We start from the raw sequence: 21273 nt of genomic DNA, 5'->3' as shown, positions 1-21273 counted from the left end.
CTGGCCGGGGAGGCCTGCGATAGGCCGGGAGCACAACCAATCATCAGCGCGGTCGGCTGAGAGGCCAGCCAATCACCGTGAAGCGGACTGAGTAAACAACCACCACCCAACCCGGGGTTTGTGCGGAGGGCGCACGCGCACACTTTGGTGGGCGGAGTGGGGCGCGCACGCACGCACGCACACGCACACAATCTAGTGGGCGGCGTGCCGCGGAGTGGGGTCCTCGTTCTGGCGGCGCAGGTACTGATACTGTAGTCATCAACAGAAATTGCGGGGGGTTCAGAGCCGAGCTCTGGAGCCGGTTGGCACTGGCCAGGGTTAAGCCTATGCAGAGCCTGAATAAGCCTCCTATTTTTCGGTATCTCCGGTTCAGTGCAAGGGAGGGACACGTTGCAGACCCTCGACGTGAGGCCCATAGAGCAAAGCGGTGCACCTGACAGAATCCCTACAGTGCAGAAGGAGGCCATTCGGCCCATCTAGTCTGCGCTGGTCCTCTGAAAGAGCAGTCGTCTGAAAGAGCACCCTACTCCTAGGCCCACTCGCCCGCCCTATCACTATAATCCCACCTAACCTGCACATTTTATTATAATAATAAAATCAAATTACTGGGGATGCTGGCATCCGGGACCAAAGAGAAAATGCTGGAAAATCTCAGCAGGTCTGGCAGCATCTGTGGGGAGAGAAAAGTGCCAACGTTTTGAGTCCGTATGACCCTTTGTCAATTATAAGATGACCCCATTTTATAATAATAATATTTAGTAAGCAAGTAGGCTTACATTAACACTGCAATGATGTTACTGTGAAAAGCCCCCAGTTGCCACATTCCGGCGCCTGTTCAGGAATACAGAGGGAGAATTCTGAATGTCCAAATTATCTCACAGTATGTCTTTCAGGACTTGGAGCACCCGGAGGAAACCCATGCAGACACTGGGAGAACGTGCTGACTGCATACAGTCAGTGACCTAAGCTGGGAATAGAACCCGGGTCCCTGGAGCTGTGAAGTAGCAGTGCTAACCATTGTGCTACCATGTCCACTAGAGTTAGTGGTTAGGAAGTGGATTCTGCAGGATCTGAATGGTGATTGAATGCTCAAGTACACTTTACTCAGAAAGAACCGCATTCATGTAGCTTTTGAGCATTGAAATCGCCCAGTTTAGAGGTAATTGAAGCATGTTTTGAGGTTTTCAGCAACAATCAGGTGAACTAGGTGATATTGCAGAGTTGTAAATAAGCTGTCTTGACGGTGCAGTAGACATGAGGTATGAAGCTCAGCTTGACATGAGGTATGAAGCTCAGCTTGGCATAAGTTAGGACACCATTGCGAACAGTCCAGTTCAGTCTGAGACAGTGGCCAGGGAGGGTGAAGGAATCAACATGGATGAGTTGTGTTTGATGGCTACAGAATAGAATTGGTTTGGTACTTCCAGTATTTAATTGGAGTAGATTGCAACTCATCCATGACTGGATATCAGGCAAGTAGGCTGAGAACTCCAAGGCAGTTGTGAGGTTGAGGGCCGATATTGGTGATGTCGAGCTGGATTTCCTCAGCATACATGTAGAACCTGTCAGCATGCCTTATGGTGTTGCTGCAGAGATGAGCTGGAATTTCAGAGAGCTGGCATAGTGAGCCAAGTGGTTTCCTGTGTTGTAACCTAATTATGCACTGCTGCCTCTAAACTGGGAAAGAGATTTAAAGCCATTGTGCATCCTATTTGCAGAGTCCGAACATTAATCATGCTCCAGAACTACACTGCATACTTTGTTGAGAAGCAAAATTCATTTTTCAGCGATGTACAAAACAGTCTGACTATAACCGTAGTCAGATCTGCATTTGTATAACACCGTTCACAATCACCAGATGTCTTGAACCCCTAACAGCCAATTAAGTACTTTTGAAATGGATCGCAAGAAATGCAGTAGCCATTTTTCACACGTGCAAATTCCTACAAACAGTAATGTGATAATCAGATATTGTATTTTTGTTATATTGATTCAACAATAAATGTTGACCAGGAAGCAGCTTAACCCTGCTTTGTGTTGAAGTAGTGCCATTGGGGTCTTCTGCATCCCCTGAGCAGGCAGATAAGACCTCGGTTTAACATTCTAGCTAAAAGAAAATGCCCCCCCGACAGTGCAGCACTCCCTCAATACTGCACTGGAGTGTCAGCCTTGAATTGTGTGCTGATATCCTGGAGTAGGACTTCAACCCACAATCTTCTGACTCGGGTGAACTGCGGCTGACATCAAGTCACTTAATACATCGGAAGAATATAATCTGGTGTGGCTGAGTTAGAAAGGCTTTATTAGTCTGTGAGAACTTACTTTCCCGAAGTGATTTATGGATGTAGACACTAATGTGGTGTCCTTTGTATACAGCATTCTTGTGTCAATTTGTGCAATATTTGCCCAGATCCTATAATTAATTAATTCAATGCTTTGATTAGAAAGGCCTCACCAAACTGGTGAGAGCTAACACCCACTAAAGAACCGAAAATGGAAACAGTCAACAGCTCAGTCAGCACCAGAGAAGTGAACAAAGGAATTAATGGGCGTGATTTTCTTGCCATGTCGCGCTCAAGCAAGAGCACAACACGGCTGGAGAATTTTAGGAGAGCTGTTTCATGGGCCGCCTGGCAGCCTCTGCACCACACGGGATTCACCTATGTCCCGCGAGATGTCGGAGTCAGAATGCCGCTCAAAAGGGATGAGACCAAACAGTGCTCCTGGAAGTCGGTCTTAAACCTACTTGAGACCTACTCACCCGGATACACCGGCCTCCATCCATTCACCGGCCCCCCAAGGCAGGCTGCAGCTGGGCGCCGATCAGTGCTGGTCCACACAAACGTGGACCAGGCGGAATGGCACCCGGAGGGTCTCCCAGAACATTCGCGACGCCTGAGTGGTCATGGTCAGTTCATGGTGGCCGGCCCCCTGGAGCAGGTCACCTTGTCACTGCCACCCTGGCACTGTCAAGGTGCCCAGATGGTACTGCCAAGTTGGCTGGAGCAGTGTCAGAGTGACACTGCCAGGAGCCAAGGAGGCCATGTGCATGAAAGGAGGGGGTGTGCAGAGCAGGTAAGTAGGGGCCTCCAGGAAGTTGAAGGGGGGGGAGGGGGTGGTCACGGATGGGAGCCCTGGAAGGAAGGGTAGCTCTAAAGGGGCTTGGGAGGGGGGGGGGACGGGGGACACCAGGGACCACATAGCCGGGTGCCCTCACTTGGGGGGTATGGGATAGTGCCCATGTGTGTGTGGGGGTGACATTGCCCACGGATGGAGGACCCATAAGCTCACTTAGAGATCAGGACACCCTTTCAAAATGGTGGTCCGATCTTGGCATTCAACTCTCCAGTGCCAAGTGTGGGCTAAACCGGTGAGAAACTCTCCAGGGTCCAAAAATGTGAATAAGTGTCAATGAATAGTGTTGGGGAACTTGCCAGCTGAGCCGACAGGAAACTCTCTGAAAAACCCGCCACAAATCAATTTAGAACTTTTCTGGAGAATCGCGCTCAATGTTTCAAGTTTGACCCATTTAAGTTTCATCACTGACGCTGAATGTCCAGGCATTTGCAGCAGTTTACAATCTGTAGTTTTAAAAGACCCTAGCTTGCCAATTATTACATTTGGTAAAATATATTTAAATAGTTTAATCACTTGTACAAGGATAATTTTTTCTTGTTGATTGGATTTAATATCTTGTGATTCTCTAAATGACAGGTCCCTGGAACAGAAAGTAATGGCTCCAAGACAAGCATTGCTAGCTGTTCTTCAAGCCCTGGAGAAATGTTTCCAGGTCATTGAGCAGCAACACAATTCATGGCAAAGTACATTGACAGAATGTCTCCCCATCCTGAGCTCACTGAGTAACCTGGTGGAGCAACTCCAGGCGTGCAACAAAGTTGTGTTCAAGAATACTGCCTTTCGAGAATTCACTGATCTGCAACTCCGTCTGAAGTACAAACTCACCCAGGCTATCGAAATCAGCTTGGAACAACTTGGTGAAAAAATGTAGGCTCCACATCATTTGCCTATTGATACTTAAGCCTAGAGTACCATATCGGGACATTAACCGATACAAGCATTGACTTATTGCTGAAATCAGGCTAGATCTGATATTGGATACATTTATGGGTGTTTCATTTTTAGGGGAATGCGGATGGCATCTGCAGGAAGGCTGGCCTAAAGGGGGTTAGTGAGTCCACATTTCTGCAGAATATGAACAAAATTACACCTGGGCTCTCTATTGAAATCTGTGTTCATAAAATTGACATGTTGGTTTTGAAGAATGGAACATGTGTCAGTTCACATATTCTCTGGATTGAATAATGCCAGGTCATTATTGCGCACTTAAATGCAAACTAAATCCTCTACTTTGTGGCAGAGATGGGCCTATGTCCCACTTCAGGAGACTGTACTTCCTATTCTTGTCAGTTCTGATGCATATTAACATCGACTTTGGGTGATTTTGTGAGGTTCAGAGAGTAGTGGACAGTAGAAGCAAAGAAAGTAAAACTTAGTCTAATATTAAGGCATCTTGAGAAGTAGCTTTCATCTATTTGGTGCTTTATCACATCTTTGGGGTGTCCATAAGTGCTCCATATTGAATAAGTTACTTCTGAAGTGCAGTGGTGGCCAACCAAATGGATGCACTAGGCCGTGTGTCACAGATTATCTGACCAGCAATCTGTCGGTCTGGTGGGTTTGAGAACTGGTAAAGCTCACTGTGGTTTGTATGAAATTTTTGAACATCTGATCTGGAAGACAGCACCCTATGATAATGCAGCATTCTCTTAGTGTCAGTCAAGACGGCATTCAAGTACTGAAGTGGGACTTGAACCCACAATCTTCTGACTCCAAGGTAAGAGTGCCAACAAGGGAGCCAAGCTTGCTTACCTGTCAGAGCAACTAGGATAAATGATTTGACTACAGTATATAAGTTCACTGCATGAAAACAATGTTAAAGCTGAATGAAAAATCCATATTCTTTTATGAGTGATTCTAGAATACTAAGATGAACCTGCAATCCTGTGGAATCAGACTTCAACTGTAACATTTCGACTGGTAATTTCACAGAGAGCCAGGGAGGAATGCCCATGTGGCTTTAACTCTGATTTGTTTGGTAACTAATCTTGATTGAACTAATGATGTCTTTTTCTAACATCTGTCAAGGAGTGTTTTAAAAATGGTGCGGAACACAACGAATCATCAAGTGGCAACGTGCTTCCAAATGTACGAACGACATGCTGATGTCATTGGTTTGACTGCAGTCCTTGAACGTTCATGTCTCTGCCCTTCAATAGCAGATATGCTGGAATGGCTTCAAGATGTTCAACGGTTTTACAGAAGCCAGTATCCTTTAATGTTGGCCCTTGTTCCCACGGACTCTTCCTGGCTGGTGTTGTCCTCCTATAACTTCACAGGAGATGTAGGACAAGTGATGTGGCGATTCCAGACTCTTTCTTAAGATGGAAGAGGGTTTCCGAAAACAAGTGTCATTGCAGAGGATTGGGTGGGTGGTGGTAGGGGTAGGGGTAAAGGCTGGGGTGCAGGAGGAGGGTACAGTCAAATGGGATGGTGGTGAGAATGGTAATGCTTTTGAGCCAACAGCTCCCCACCATGGACAGGCAGGTGTGAACCATTGATCCTGCTAGGGCAACGCGGTAGCACAATTGGATAGCACTGTGGCTTCACAGCGCCATGGTCCCAGGTTCGATTCCCCGCTGGGTCACTGTCTGTGCGGAGTCTGCACGTTCTCCCCATGTCTGCGTGGGTTTCCTCCGGGTGCTCCGGTTTCCTCCCACAGTCCAAAGACATGCAGGTTAGGTGGATTGGCCATGCTAAATTGCCCTTAGTATCCAAAAAGGTTAGGGGGGGTTATTGGGTTACGGGGATAGGGTGGAAGTGAGGGTTTAAGTGGGTCAGTGCAGACTCGATGGGCCTAATGGCCTCCTTCTGCACTGTATGTTCTAAGTTATTTTCCCCCTTTCTGCTCTACTGTTGGTGACAGAGCATTCAGCTGTCTTGCAACCAAATCCAGTTTTTGGGATGGATAATGCAGGCACTCCAGGGTGGCAACTGGAGTCCTATGTTGTTAGAGGACCTCAGATGAGTATTTTAGAAGGGCTCACGTGATGCACAGCCCACTGGCCTTGCAGCGGTAGGGCCGGGTGAATGTGCTGTCGCCACGATGACTGTGGTAACGGGGCTGTATCTTATTGCTCCATTGCCCCGGTTTTCCAGGCAGTTCAGTGTTTTCTCCAGGACGGAGGCCTGAAAATGAACCCCTCTTTTTTGAAACTCCTCCCCTTGCGATATGTCCCCCACCTCCAGTCAATCACCCTTAAAGCCACACTTGCAGCCATCACCCTTGCTTTTCCATAATATCAGTGTTGAATCTTTTCTCTATTCATTTACGGGATGTGGGCATTGCTTGTTCTGCCAGCATCTATTGCTCATCCCTAGTTGCCCTTCAGAAGGGGTCATGAGTTGCTGTGAACCGCTGCAGTCCCTGAGGTGTAGGTACACCCACAGTGCTGGTAGGAAGGGAGTTCCAAGATTTTGGCCCAGCGATATATTTCCAAGTCAGGGTGGTGAGTGACTTGGGAACCTCCAGATGGTGGAGTCCCAGGTGTCTACTGCTGTTGTCCTTCTAGATGGTAATAGTTGTGGTTTGGAAAGTGCTGTCTAAGGAATCTTGGCGAGTTACTGCAGTGCATCTTGTAGATGGTACACATGGCTGCCACTGTTGGTCAGTGGTGGAAGGTTTGAATGTGGAAGGAGGAGCAATCAAGCAGGCTGCTTTGTCCTGGATGGTGTCGCGCTTCTTGAGTGTTGGAGCTGAACTAATCCAGGCATGTGGAGAGTATTCCATTACAGTCCTGACTTGTGCCTTGTAGTGGGGGTCAGGAGGTGAGTTACTCTCCGTAGGATTCCTCGCCTTTAACCTGCACTGATAGCCACAGTATTAGTATGGCTAGTCCAGTTGAGTTTCTGATCTCCAACTGCTGGTACCTATGGATGTATTGATGGATGTATAAATGTAAGTTCTTGGTTATTAAAGATTAAGGGCACTGACAGTGAATGACATCCATCTCACCTTTGAACTGCTTGTCACTCTACTACTGTGCTTTCATTAACAACCATGGCAGATATCTATCCAGGAAACTCTTACTTCAAGACATCAGCCCTGATAATCTGCCAAGTATTCAGGCTCTTCCCCAATCCTGGAGCCGTGTGTCAGAACAAATGGATCAGGACTTGGTTCGAGGTAATTTGTAGTCACTTGTTTGGTTTCCTGTTCACACCTTGCCTCGACAATTTTCTCCAGCAGATTTAAAAAATGGCAAGTTGGAAGCTTCCGGAAGCTGTGGAACTCTAACCCGGTTAAGCACCTTTTGAGGGGCAAAAAGAGATGGGGAGCAAAATTGAGAGGGGTCTAAGAGGAGGGAAAAAAATATTTAAATCTGAAACCTGGAGCAAAAGTAATGATTTTACTGGAGTCAGTTGAAGAAAGATGTCATTTTACAAAATATCTGGAAATAAAATTACGACAGGTCTTTCAGTAATGGTAAAGTTTTTAGAAACAATAATCAGCAAAATAAAATCAGCAGGCACTTGGAGAAGCAGATTAAACCACTCTGCCATTCAATCATGGCTGATATGTTTCTCATCCTCATTCTCCTGCCTTCTCCCTATAACCCCTGAACCCCTTATCAGTCAAAAACCTATCTATCTCTGTCTTAAAGACACTCAGTGATTTGGCCTCCACAGCCTTCTGCGGCACAGATTCACTACCCTCCTGAAGTAATTCCTCCTCATCTGTTTTAAAGGATCGCCCCTTCAGTCTGAGGCGGTGCCCTTGGGTTCTAGTTTGTCCTACTGGTGGAAACATCCTCTCCACATCCACTTTATCTAGGTCTCTCAGTATGCTGTAAGTTTCAATAAGATCCACCCTCATCCTTCTAAACTCCAATGAGAACAGACCCAGAGTCCTCAACTGCTAGAAAATTAGAATCAAAACAAAAAATTAAGGAGTTTTTACAGCATTTGTAAAAGGCAATTATCCTGGATTAATCCAATTGCATTTTTTGATAAAGTAACAGCGAAGGTTCATGAAGAGAATGAAATTGATGATGTCCGTATGGATTTTTAAAAAAATGATTGACAAAGTATCACATAAAAGGCTACACTGGGGGGAAATTCAGAATATCCAATTCGCCTAACAAGCATGTCTTTTGGGACTTGTGGGAGGAAAGCGGAGCACCCGGAGGAAACCCACGCAAGCATGGGGAGAACGTGCAGACTCCGCACAGACAGTGACTCAAGCCGGGAATCGGCCCTGGGTGGCTAGCACTGCTGCTTTACAGCACCTGAGACCTGGGTTCGATTCCCAGCTTGGGTCACTATCTGTGTGGAGTCTGCAAATTTTCCCCGTGTTTGCGTGGGTTTCCGTCGGGTGCTCCGGTTTCCTCCAACAAGTCCCGCTGTGTACCCGAACAGACGCCGGAATGTGGCGATTAGGGGATTTTCACAGTAACTTCATTGAAAAATGAAAATCGCTTATTGTCACGAGTAGGCTTCAAATGAAGTTACTGTGAAAAGCCCCTAGTCGCCACATTCCGGCGCCTGTCCGGGGTGGCTGGTACGGGAATCGAACCGTGCTGCTGGCCTGCTTGGTCTGCTTTAAAAGCCAGCGATTTAGCCCAGTGAGCTAAACCAGCCCCATTGCAGTGTTAATGTAAGCCTACTTGTGATACTAATAAAGATTATTATTACTTAACAAAACTGAGGTTTGTGAGAAAGGAGGGTTAGTATCAGCTTGGATAAAAAAATTGGCACAAAGAATGAAAACTGCAATTCATGGTGAATGGTTGCTTATCAAACCAGAGGATGATAGAACCTGGTGTTCCCCAAGGGTCAGTGCTGAGAACACTACTTTTGTTGCTATATCAAAATAGCTTTGGCTTTAATATTAGAATGCAAGGTAAAATTTCAAAATTTTCAACAACAAAAAATAGCAAAACATAGAAGGTCTGGGGACGATATCAATCAACTGCAAAAGGACACAGGCTAGCAGAATTGGTAGCCAAATGGCAGATGGATGGGGTAGGGAGAGGCGCTAGAGACTTTATGGCACAATTCTAAAAAGTGTGCAAGATCAGAGAGACTTGGGGTTCAGGTGATTAGATCTTTGATGGCAGGGTATATTGAATGAGTGTCAGCAAAGCATACATGACCTTGGGCTCCATAAATAGAGCTATTAGTGCAAAAAAAGAAAGTTATGTTGAACCTGTAAAAACTCTTGTTTGTCACAATGTGGTTAACTCTTATCTGTCCTCTCAAGTGACCTGACAAGCCACTCAGTTATAATAATAGGAATTGGCAATAAATGCAATCCTTGCAATGATGTCCACACCTTGAAAATGAAAACAAAATCAGCAGCACAAAACCATATTATCAAATCTGAATTGCTCGAACTCGCATGAGTGTTTTGTTCGCCTCTGCCACTCAAAGGATCACTGATGTTGCCTCTTTGTTTTACTCATGCAGATACTCTACTAAAGGTGACATACTTCATAGAAACGCCTGAAGGCTTCTAGCTTGGCCACAACCCTTTGCTGGAGCTGCCAGTACTTCGACTTCTACTTGAAGCCAGTTGTTCTGAAAAGGGACAATTCAGCACATCCCGATGTGGAAGATGGTTCAGAGGTGATTTCCTCGGCCCCGTATGTACTATGAACGTGGCTGAACTAATCCTCAAGAGCAGGCTTAGTTGGTATTTTTATCTCTTTTTCAGCCCCTGTAAAAATATCCCTTTTCAATTAAAGTACAGGCAGCACTATGTTTGAATAGTTTGAACTCCAGTCCAATACAGCAGCGGTCTGCCCATGATTTCCAACTCGACATCTCAGCCGTACTGCTCTGATGAGGAGTGTCCTGCAACATTTGGAGTGGAAAGTTGCCTCACATTGTGCCCCAGAGAGATTAGTTGAAATGGCGGTGAAAGAAACGGAAGAAAGTTTCCTGAAAATACTGGCAGAGCTTGGCAGTGAGTCGCGGGTAGGGGGTCAGGAGGACACGGTTCGAATTGGAGTGGCACTCACATCTGCCCATTGCCTCTGACCCTAACCCATCCAAAGATGTGTGGTGGGCGTTGACACTGCTGATAGTGCAACTGGGACACCTGCCTGACTGGGGTAGTAGATTGCGGCCGCATAATAAAGGAGTCCTGCTAGCGATCCGAGGCCCAGTTTCTTTATATCTGCAATTTTGGTAATACAGCTGATTGCGCTAGTTAGAACCAGTACCAGAAATTTTAAATTCCTCAACCCCCTGCTCCCAAAGCCCTAGGAATACCCAACACCAAGGGGGCACAAGCACCTGCCCCACAACATTGCTCAGGGCCTGAATGAGGAAACTGGATGACGTGTAGTGCTTGTACACATGACATTCTGATACAGCTGTCCATTGCGAATGGACACTTTAGACACCAACCCCTCAGGGTGGCAGGATTTGTGGAGAGGGCACGGGGTTTTGTAAAGGGAGAGAATCTTTTTGTGATTTCAGGCCCTGACCCAAACACCCCCTCAGTCTGCCATTGCAACTTGGAAAACCAAACTCCAGATTTTAAGAATTGTTGAGGCAATATCCTTGACATAATAGAGAAAACAGGAGATACCAAATGAATTACACGAAAATGGTTGCATGGTGCAGTGTATACATGGCTAGGGAGAAGTTTTTTTAAAAAGTGAATCTTAGTCTGCAATAAAATCAACATAAATTATAATTCTGTATGTTTTACTATATATGTATGGGATCCTGACTATCACTTTTATTTATTGCAGCAGTTAATCTGGCTAGAGTACACAATCATCACGGGCAAATATTTGGGACATTAGGTCAAGGAGGCATCTATTATTGAGTGAATTTGTTTTGATTGGAAACCAGGTAGAAACCGCTTAAAAGAGGCTACTGGCATTTGTGTTTTGTAAATCATCTATTTACTGTAAATAGAAATATGTCTTGGTGAGTTTTAGGAAGTTAGTGCTTTGGTTTGACAGCTTGCTGCCGGGCTGGAAAAGACCAGCTGGTCTATTCAGCCTGTGCCCCATAGCCATACTATCTTGTGACTCATGAGACAGGCGGCCCTTACCCCGGAGCCAGGTAATCTCTCGGAGAGGTGAATTAACAGACACGAATCGAGGCCAATTAGAGTGGAAGAGCTTGTGGGGGTGCATATTCTGTTAAATTTCTTTCTGTGCTCCTTTTAGGCAATGGTAAACCAGACCAGGAGAACCACATTGACCCTGATTTGTATTCCAGGATGTCTGTTTCTCATACAATATCCATCGCCCCAGCCAGAAATGGAGCCAACTCTTCTCAAGATGCATAACGAATGGGGCGCCACAGTGGCTCGCACCGCTGCCTCACAGCGCCAGGGACCCGGGTTCAATTCCGGCCTGGGGTGACTGTGGATTTTTCACAATCTCCCAGTATCTGTGTGGGATCTCCTCCGGGTACTCCAGCTCCCTCCCACAGTCCAATGATTCGTTGGATTGGCCATGATAAAGTTGCCCCTTAATCTCCAGGAATGCGCAGGTTAAGTGGGGTTGCACGGTTAGGCAGGCAGGGTGCTCTTTCAGAGGGTCGGTGCGGACCCAGTGTGCCGAATGGCCTCCTTCTACACTGTAGGGATTCTAAATCAATATTCGCTGCGTAACACTTTTCACAGAAAGGAAAGGGGACAAATTTGAAACTTAGCTACTGCAGCTCCCTTGACTGTCTAGGTTCATTGAGATAGGGACCTGAAATAAAACACCAAATGCTGGATAAAATCAGCATCTGACTCTTCTTGAAGAGTCATACAGACATGAAAGGTTAACTCTGCTTCTCTCTCATTTTCCCCATGTCTACATGGGTCTCACCTCCACTCCCCAAAGACATGCCAGGTAGGTGCATTGGCCACACTAAGTTGCTCCGTAATTGGAAGAAAAAAATTGGGTACTCTTAAATTTATTTTTAAAAATCTCTGCTTCTCTCTCTCCACAGGTGCTGCCAACCTGCTGAATTTATCCAGCATTTTCTGGTTTTATTTCAGCTTTCCCAGAGGCACAGTATTTTGCTTTTGTTTTATATGAGATAGAGACGAGCAGCTGGAGACTCGATGACAATAGACCAAAGCTTGTGTGTGTACATGTTGCAGGTTTCTCCAGAGTTATGCGAAGACTCTTCCATTATTTTTATTCCAAAGTGGAAATTTACCGTATATACTCGCGTAACATGCGACTTTTGAGCACCTAATTTGAAGCCTAAATTTCGGGGGTCGCATGATACGCGAGGTACAAAAATCGCCGGTGTGAAATGCTGGCCAAGATAAGTCACATAGCTTCCAGCTGGCTTTACTCGCGTCGTTTAGCCACTTGCCGTTTCCATTCATAAAAAAATGAATGGAAACGTAAAGTGGCTGAACATCTTCCCATCAGAATGCTGTGGTCAAAATCTGAAGAGTAGTATTCTGATGGGAAGAGTGGATTCTGCTGTGAAAGCTGTTCGCGATTCGAACAGCTGTCCAGCTGGCTTTACTAGCGTCGTTCAGCCACTTGCCGTTTCCATTCATAAAAACACGAATGGAAACGTCAAGTGGCTGAACATCTTCCCATCAGAATACTACTCTTCAGATTTTGACCACAGCATTCTGATGGGAAGATGTTCAGCCACTTGACGTTTCCATTCATGTTTTTATGAATGGAAACGGCAAGTGGCTGAACGACGCTAGTAAAGCCAGCTGGACAGCTGTTCGAATCGCAAACAGCTTTCACAGCAGAAACCAATCTTCCCATCAGAATACTACTCTTCAGATTTCCAAAAAAGTGACTCGCATGATACATGAGGTATACCATAAAATCATGTTTTGGGGACGAAAATTTAGGGGTCGCATGATACGCGAGATCGAAGGATACGCGAGTATATACGGTAATTGAAAAGTGCAGTGATCAAGTGAAACCCATGGTACTGATTTTCTGCCAGTTTAATTTTTGCCTTTTAATAAACCTGACTTCAAATTTACAGTCCGATTCACATAGTTTGTGTTGATTCTCCTGCTCCTGGAAGGCTTGTAGATGGCTCTGTCAATTACAGTAAATAAACTGCAGGAAGAAATGTGTTTGGTTCTACCCCTGAGCAATGTGACATTGCCAGATACTATGGTGCTTTCTTTTCCTCTGTCTTTTCTATGGCTCTGTTCCATTTAGGGCAATCAGTGAGTTTGCCCTCCTTTCTTTTGATATCTATGTTCTAATGCTCAGACTCGCCAGGTATCTAATGATACCACCACAAGGTTCAACCGGCTATCGATCAAAGAACCAAACACCAGTTAGTTCAAGGTCACGGGTACTTTATTTACACACAATTAGTCATGCAACATAAATACTATTAGTTAACTATACCTATCGACTAAGACAACCTGTACTTAACTTCAGGCACCCGGCTTGGGTCAGAGGAACAGTGGCCGCTGTCCGATTCTGGAACTGTCGAGTCTGGAGAAGTAACTGCTGCTCAGCTAGGCTCATCCGTCTGGTAGCGAGCGTTGAACTTGGACTTGCTTCTGGTGTTGCTGCACTTGGAAGTGGCCGGGGCACCAGGTCCAAGAGAGAACAAACATATGGCGAACTCTTCTTCTTATACTTGGGGGTTTTTGCACTCTTTGGGCGGTCCTTCAGTTTGCACCCCACTAATTGGGTGATCCCTGCTCACTCTGTTCAATGCCTAACCGAGAAGTGGGCGGGGATCTGGATGGCTTAGTGTGTTCCAAGCGTTCACTGACCCCGTTGTTTGTGTTTCCCTTGGACAGGGAGTGGTGCCGAAATGTCTGCGACTGTACTGGTCGCTTGAGTACCAGTCCTCTGTCTTGGTGGAGATGGGCAATCAAATGCTAATCAGCCCCATTAAAATACTAATTGGTCGGATTTTGATACCGTCTGGACTTCTGGCTTGCAAATGTACATTTCAGGCTCCGAGCCTGCCTGAGTCTTGCCTTGTCCATTTTACCCTCTAAGCTTTGCGAGTTTCTCTGTCCCAGATGGCTCCACTCCATCCTCTTGATCCTCAACGCGAAGCGTGAAGGATCATAATACTGGGTCTTCTCCTGTTTTCTGAATGCCGGATACCCTCAATCAAGGACAGGTTCTACCCTATTCTTTCCTATGGGTCAAAAACATTTACCTAAATTTCCCTAATACAACACATATCTAAAAATTCCTAAGGAGCCACTTAACATTCAATCCTATATTCCATTCTCCTTATAAATAAAAACTGTCTCTTACTAGACTACACTCATGCTGCAATTTAACAATCAAAGAACTTATCTTACTATGCAAAAAATCCAATAGCAGCAACACATTTCTTCTTATCACTAACATTCATATACAGAAAAATAAGCTTTATTGACGAAACAACAACCATGGAATTTTACTAAAGAGAAAGGTTCAGAAAGAGTGTGGGGTTTGCTGGAGTCCGAGGAAAGGTGCTCTAAATGTGTATACTGGAGGGCGGGAGGCTCTCCTCCATTTCCACAATCTGATTGTCTGGATGACACTGCACAATATGGCTATCACCAGTAAGGCTTCCATTGTGTAGGACAGGCAATACCATTTAATGAGATTCTCACACCATGTGGGTATCGATGGCTGGGTCTATGTGTAGTGTAGTGTCCAGGCTGGGGGGTGTTGTGTTGGGTAGTTGTGTTCGGGGCCTGTGTGGTGAGGGAGGTAGGGGTAGGTGACGCGTGTAACTGTACTGTTCCAGTGACGATCATGATGCCGATCATCAGGGTCATCTTCACCTTGTTCAGGCTTTTCTTCGTCTGGAAATAGCTTTGTATCTTCCTAGGGGAATAAGCATAATATCTGTTAATATCTTGTTGCTTAACATCTCGTTTGTCTGTCTGTTTCTCCTTAACGTCAATTTCCCATTTAGAATCGTCACCGTATGTGACTAAGAAATGTGTTTGGTTCTACCCCTGAGCAATGTTACATTGCCAGATGCAGAGTTCACACTTTGGTTAATGATGTCAGTGGGGCCTAGCTGACAGAAATGATCCCTGGTGCAAGGTAAACCATCTGAAATATCGAGAGATCACGATATCGGGGACGTTCCTGGCATGTGAGACTCTTGAGAAATGTCACCTCTAAAGCTTCAAACCTTCTTACAGCAATGATTCAGTGTGTCATGTTCTACGGGTTTGTTAGCAGTGCTTTCTGAGAAATGCAAATAATATTGGGTACAACCTACTATCAGAGCTAGAGGACTGGAGCTGGAGGAGGTTACAGAGATAGGATGGGGCCCCGCCAGCAGCTTGTTACTGACTTGCCATCTCTTGGAAGCATTACCTGTCTGTCCTCTCATTTAGATGGACAGGTGGGGGCAATTAAAAACTGGAGCTTTCAAGATTGCGATAGGTACATTGTAGTCAAGTAAAGGTTTTGAGGGACATGGGCAAAGGTGAATAAAGGGACAGAAAAACTGAACCAATTGAAGGGTGGAGGTGTCCAAGGGGCTTAGTGGCCACTTGTTCTCAATCAGGAATTCTAACATCCAGGGACAACCATGGGCTAGGTTTTCACTCTTGTTAAAAAAAAGTTACCTGTTTTGCATTTAAATCTTCTGTTTAAATGCCTGCCCTCAATGGGCGTTCCCAAGCTGGCTGGTTCATAAGGGGATGGGGCTGCACTCCTACGTTGGAGGCCCTAGGCTGCCACAGAGAAAAGAAGTTTCATCACATCATCGGAGCGCAGGTAAGTGCGCAGATTTCTCTTTTAAAATTGGCGGCCAGTGGCTTTCTGCCGCTAGCAGGAAATTACAGGCCAACATTTTTGCCTCAACTACTTATTGTGAATTCCACAGATTCACCACTCTGTGGGTGAAGAAATGTCTCCTCACCTCAGTACTAAAATGTTTACCCCTTATCTTCAAACTATGGTCCCTGGTTCTGGACTACATCGAGAACATTCTTTCTGAATCTACCCTGTCTAATCCTGTTATATATGATGTGGATCATCAGGTGATCAGGTGGATCACCTGAAGAAGGAGCCGTGCTCCGAAAGCTCGTGTTTGAAACAAACCTGTTGGACTTTAACCTGGTGTTGTAAGACTTCTTCCTGTTATATATGACAGTCCTGCCATCTTCGGAATCAGCCTGGTAAACCTTCACTGCACACCCTCCATGGCAAGAATATCCATCCTCCAATAAGGACACCAAAACTCAAGGTGTGGCTTCATCAATGTGCTACACAATTGCAGTAAAACATCTCGATTCCTATACTCAAATCCTTTCGCTGTGAAGGCCAACATACCTTTTGCCTTCTTTACTGTCTGCTGTATTGCACGCTTACTTTCAGCGACTGAAGAACGAGGACACCAAGGTCTCACTGAGTATCCACCTCTTCAATTTACACCCATTCAATGATGGGGACCAAATAAATGGCTGACCAATTAAATACATACCTTGGTTCAGTCTTCACAAAGGAGGACACAAATAACATCCAAGAAATGTTGGGGAACACGGCTTAGTGACTGGGAGCAACTAAAGGAGATCAGAATTAGTAGAGAAATGGTATTGATGGAATTGAAGGCCAATAAATTCCCAGAGCCTGATAATCTACATCCCAGCACTTAAAGAAGTGCATCTAGAAATAGTGGATGTATTGGTGGTCATCTTCCAAGATTCTATCGACTCTGGGAGGGCAGCTAAAGTAACCCCACTATTTAAAAAGGGGGTAGAGAGAAAATGGGTAATTATAGACCAAGCCTGATGTCGGTAGTGGGGAAGATTCTAGAATCCATTAACAAAGATTTAATAGCAGAACACTTGGAAAACAGTGACAGGATCAGACAGAGTTTGCATGGATTTATGAAAGGGAAATCATCCTTGACAAATCTACTGGAATTCTTCGAGGATGTAACTAATAGAGTTGATGAAGGGGAGCCAGTGGATGTGGTTTATTTAGACTTTCAGAAGGCTTTCGACAAAGTCCCACAAGAGATGAGCATGTAAAATTAAAGTGCATGGCCCGAATGGCCTCCTCCAGCTCCTATTTTCTATGTTTCTATGCCAGAGAAAGTTTTACAATGTTAAAGGCGCTATATAATTATATGTTGTAGATAGATAAAAAATAGGTTGGGGTTCCTGATTCTGTAAGTTTTTCTATGTCCCATGTCTATACTCAGCAGTTTACTCACTCCCACATCCAAGCACCTTGATTAAGTTCAGAAAAGACAGAAAGGCAAGCTATGGCTGAACACTGGTAAACCAGTGAACAGTTGCACCAAGAGATAACAATAGTTTTAATGGTGCAGAAGCCAAGAGGATCACCAAATTCACAGATAATCCATTGGGTACATGATTGATTTAGCAGGTACAAGGCCTTTGCTGAGAAAATCTTAGAACATGGCGTTAGAAATTATTTACTGAACAAAAATGAAAAATAAAAATGTCCGTAACTTCAGGTGGAGTGGCAGTTAAGTCGGATTGCTACTCTGCTCGTAGTTACTTACTGCTTAACCACTGCTTTTACAAATGCAAACCAGTCAGAGTTGGCCTGGGGTCTTTTGGAATTTGTGTTTAATCTGGGGTCTTGCAAGTAACTTAGAGAAAATTTGAAGGGTATGGAAAAAAAATTGTTTCTTCATTTTATTTGAATGCTTCCATTATGGAGTTAAAAACTATTGAATGTTGGGGCAGGGGAGGCTGTTGACCTTCAAGAATCATCTAATCAGACAAGGAAGCGTTCATACCATGGGATGGCTGTTGGGCAAGCAGTTTCACGGTGCAGAAGCAGTGGAGGAGCAGAGAGAGATGATAAGAGTGGGCTGCCACCAGCATATGTGTGGAAGCTGGACAATATCACCAAGGGAACAGCATGCAGATGGACAGGGCATCGTCCAAAAGTAATGTTGCGGAGGTGGAGTGATAAGCCAGTCTTGAAGGCGAACAATCAGCATAGCCAATGATGTACAGCCACAGACAGCAAGGTGTGTAAATGCTGAGGAAGTGATACACCAACTAAAGAGTGCTCTGGTCAGACTCCATCTTTAGTACTGCATCCACAGGCTCATTGACAGCACTCTTGTCTCTTGAGTTAGAAATTCGTGGCTTCCCATCCTTCTGCAATGGAATTTGAATACAAAGTCTAGGGTGACACATTGTCACAGTACTCAGGGGCTACTATGCAGCTGATGGTCCTGTCTTTTAGATGAAATGTCCCTCTGGTTGGATATAAAAGATCAGATGGCACTGGAGGTTGATCAGGGGCGTTCTCCCTCATTTCCTGGCCAATATTTACACAGCATCACTGAAGTGGAGTATCTGGTCATTATCACATTAATACTTATGGGAACTTAGTGTCTGAAAATCTGCAGCCATGCTACCGTCAGTACAAACCAAAAGAGAAAATGCTGGAAAATCTCAGCAGGTCTGCAGCATCTGTAGGGAGAGAAAAGAGCTAACGTTTCGAGTCCAAATGAGACTTTGTCAAAGCTAAAAGACATAGAAAGTGGGAAATATTTATACTGTGGGGTGAGGGAATGAAAGATGATTCAAAGCCACAGAAAGCAAGGGAAAAGAGTGCTAATGACAGTCCCCAGAGAGAATAGAAGGTTACCTTCAGCACAACTCTGACTGTCATCAAAAGTACATCATAGGGCAGCATGGTGGTTAGCATAAATGCTTCACAGCTCCAGGGTCCCAGGTTCGATTCCGGCTTGGGTCACTGTCTGTGCGGAGTCTGCACGTCCTCCCTGTGTTTGCGTGGGTTTCCTCCGGGTGCTCCGGTTTCCTCCCACATTCCAAAGATGTGCGGGTTAGGTGGATTGGCCATGCTAAATTGCCCGTAGTGTCCTAAAAAGTAAGGTTAAGGGGGTTGTTGGGTTACGGGTATAGGGTGGATACGTGGGTTTGAGTAGGGTGATCATTGCTCGGCACAACATCGAGGGCCGAAGGGCCTGTTCTGTGCTGTACTGTTCTATAATCTATAACCATAACTAAGGCTGAAGCCGTGAGGCTATGAAAGGCAAAATACAACCCAAAAAGGCTAATTTGGAGCTAACAGCAGTACGCTCCACAAAGAAATGTGCTAAACATATGGGGCAGAATTCTGAGTGGTAGAGGTGAAAACCCTGGAATCTTTCGAGAAACATTGGCTGGAATTGTAGGGTCCTTCTGGGTGGACAAGCCAGGATGGGTCAACCATCTTTCCTCATCCATATTTATCTTGTGATAAATCATTGTGTCGTTCATTCTGGAGGGTTTTTCTTCCTCCACTCTCCTCAGCACTATAGTTCCACACTAGTCTCTCGGGTTCTTAGCCTGCCACTCCCCTCTCTCTAATCTGAGTATATTGACTGTCATCTAACTTTAAATCACTACTTAAGTAACTTGGAAAAAAACAGCTTTTTTCATTCATGGAATATGGGTGTCGCTGGCTGGGCCAACATTTATTGCCCATCCTTAATTTTCCTTGAACTGGCATTTCAGAGGGCATTTAAGAGTCAACCACATATTGCTGTGTATCTGAACTCATGTAGGCCAGACCAGCTACGGACGGCAGATTTCTTTCCTTAAAATACATTTGTGAACCAGTTGATTTTTTAGGACAGTCAACAAATCATTAGACTTTTAATTCCATATTTTTATTGAATTCAAGTTTCACCATCTGCCTGGGTGGAATTTGAGCCCGGTTCCACAGGGAATTACCCTGGGTCTCTGGATTACCAGTCCAGTGACAATATCAAAATGCCACCACCTCCCCTGTGACAATTATAGAACATAGAACATTACAGCGCAGTACAGGCCCTTCGGCCATCGAGGTTGCGCTGACATGTGAAACCACTCTAAAGCCCATCTACACTATTCCCTTATCAATATGTTTATCCAATGACCATTTAAATGCCCTTAATGTTGGCGAGTCCATGCCCTTACTACTCTCTGAGTAATGAACCTACCTCTGACATCTGTCCTATATCTATCTCCCTTCAATTTAAAGCTATGCCCCCTCATGCTAGCCATCGCCATCCGAGGAAAAAGTCTCTCACTGTCCACTCTATCTAATCCACTGATCATCTTGTATGCCTCAATTAAGTCACCTCTTAAACTTCTTTTCTCTAACAAAAACAGCCTTAAGTCCTTCAGCCTTTCCTCATAAGATCTTCCCTCCATACCAGGCAACATCCTGGTAAATCTGCTCTGCACCCTTTCCCATGCTTCAACATCCTTCCTATAATGCGGCAACCAGAACTGCAAGCAATACTCCAAATGCGGCCGCACCAGAGTTTTATACAGCTGCAACATGACCTCATGGCTCCGAAACTCAATCCCTCTGCCAATAAAAGCTAACACACCGTACACCTTCTTAACAACCCTATCAACCTGGGTGGCAACTTTCAGGGATCTATGTACATGGACACCGAGATCTCTCTGCTTATCCACACTACCAAGAATCTTACCATTAGCCCAGTACTCTGTCTTCCTGTTACTCCTTCCAGAATGAATCACCTCACACTTTTCTGCATTAAACTCCATTTGCCACCTCTCAGCCCAGCTCTGAAGCTTATCTATGTCCCTCTGTAACCTGCAACATCCTTCCGCGCTGTCCACAACTCCACCAACTTTAGTGTCATCTGCAAATTTACTCACCCATCCTTCTACGCCCTGCTCCAGGTCATTTATAAAAATGACAAACAGCAGTGGCCCAAAACAGATCCTTGTCGTATACCGCTAGTAACTGAACTTCAGGCTGAACAGTTTCCATCAACCACCGCCCTCTGTCTTCTTACAGCGAGCCAATTTCTGATCCAAACTGCTAAATCACCCTGAATCCCATGCCTCCGTTAGACTACCGTGAGGAACCTTATCAAACACTTTACTGAAAGCCATATACACCACATCAACTGCTTTACCCTCGTCTACCTGTTTGGTCACCTTCTCAATGAACTCAATAAGATTTGTGAAGCACGACCTACCCTTCATAAAACCGTGTTGACTATCCTGAATCAAATTATTCCTTTCTAGATTATAAATCCTATCTCTTCCTTTCCAAGACTTTGCCCACAACAGAAGTAAGACTCACTGGTCTATGGTTACCGGGGTTGTCTCTACTTCCTCCTTGAACAAGGGGACAACATTTACTATCCTCCAGTCTTCTGGTACTATTCCTGTAGACAATGATGACATAAAGATCAAAGCCAAAGGCTCAGCTATCTCCTCCCTAGCTTCCCAGAGAATAC

The 21273-nt window shown here is 45.1% G+C and overlaps 1 protein-coding gene across 1 annotated transcript; it reads left to right on the top strand.

Moving 5' to 3' along the window:
* The first annotated feature begins 159 nt into the window (after nucleotides 1–159).
* c19h1orf109 (c19h1orf109 homolog (H. sapiens)) lies at nucleotides 160–10783 on the top strand. The gene is made up of 5 exons (XM_038801233.1): nucleotides 160–240; nucleotides 3715–4005; nucleotides 5167–5346; nucleotides 7146–7264; nucleotides 9547–10783. Exons 2-5 carry the CDS (start codon nucleotides 3734–3736, stop codon nucleotides 9594–9596), a joined length of 621 nt encoding a protein of 206 aa, XP_038657161.1. The 5' UTR covers nucleotides 160–240; nucleotides 3715–3733; the 3' UTR covers nucleotides 9597–10783.
* The last annotated feature ends 10490 nt before the right edge of the window (nucleotides 10784–21273 follow it).

This window comes from Scyliorhinus canicula, chromosome 1 (genome assembly GCF_902713615.1).
Source record: "Scyliorhinus canicula chromosome 1, sScyCan1.1, whole genome shotgun sequence".
In the NCBI taxonomy this organism is placed as follows: Eukaryota; Metazoa; Chordata; class Chondrichthyes; order Carcharhiniformes; family Scyliorhinidae; genus Scyliorhinus; species Scyliorhinus canicula.
Note: the sequence above shows the minus strand (reverse complement) of the source record. Positions and strands in the feature narration are given on the sequence as shown.

Excerpts from the sequence above, each read along its gene's own strand:
- c19h1orf109 (XM_038801233.1), top strand. The coding sequence starts at position 3,734 with ATGGCTCCAAGACAAGCATTGCTAGCTGTTCTTCAAGCCCTGGAGAAA. Across the intron at positions 5,347-7,145 it reads CAACGGTTTTACAGAAGCCA|ATATCTATCCAGGAAACTCT; the intron begins GTATCCTTTAAT and ends CAACCATGGCAG. Across the intron at positions 7,265-9,546 it reads GGATCAGGACTTGGTTCGAG|ATACTCTACTAAAGGTGACA; the intron begins GTAATTTGTAGT and ends TTACTCATGCAG.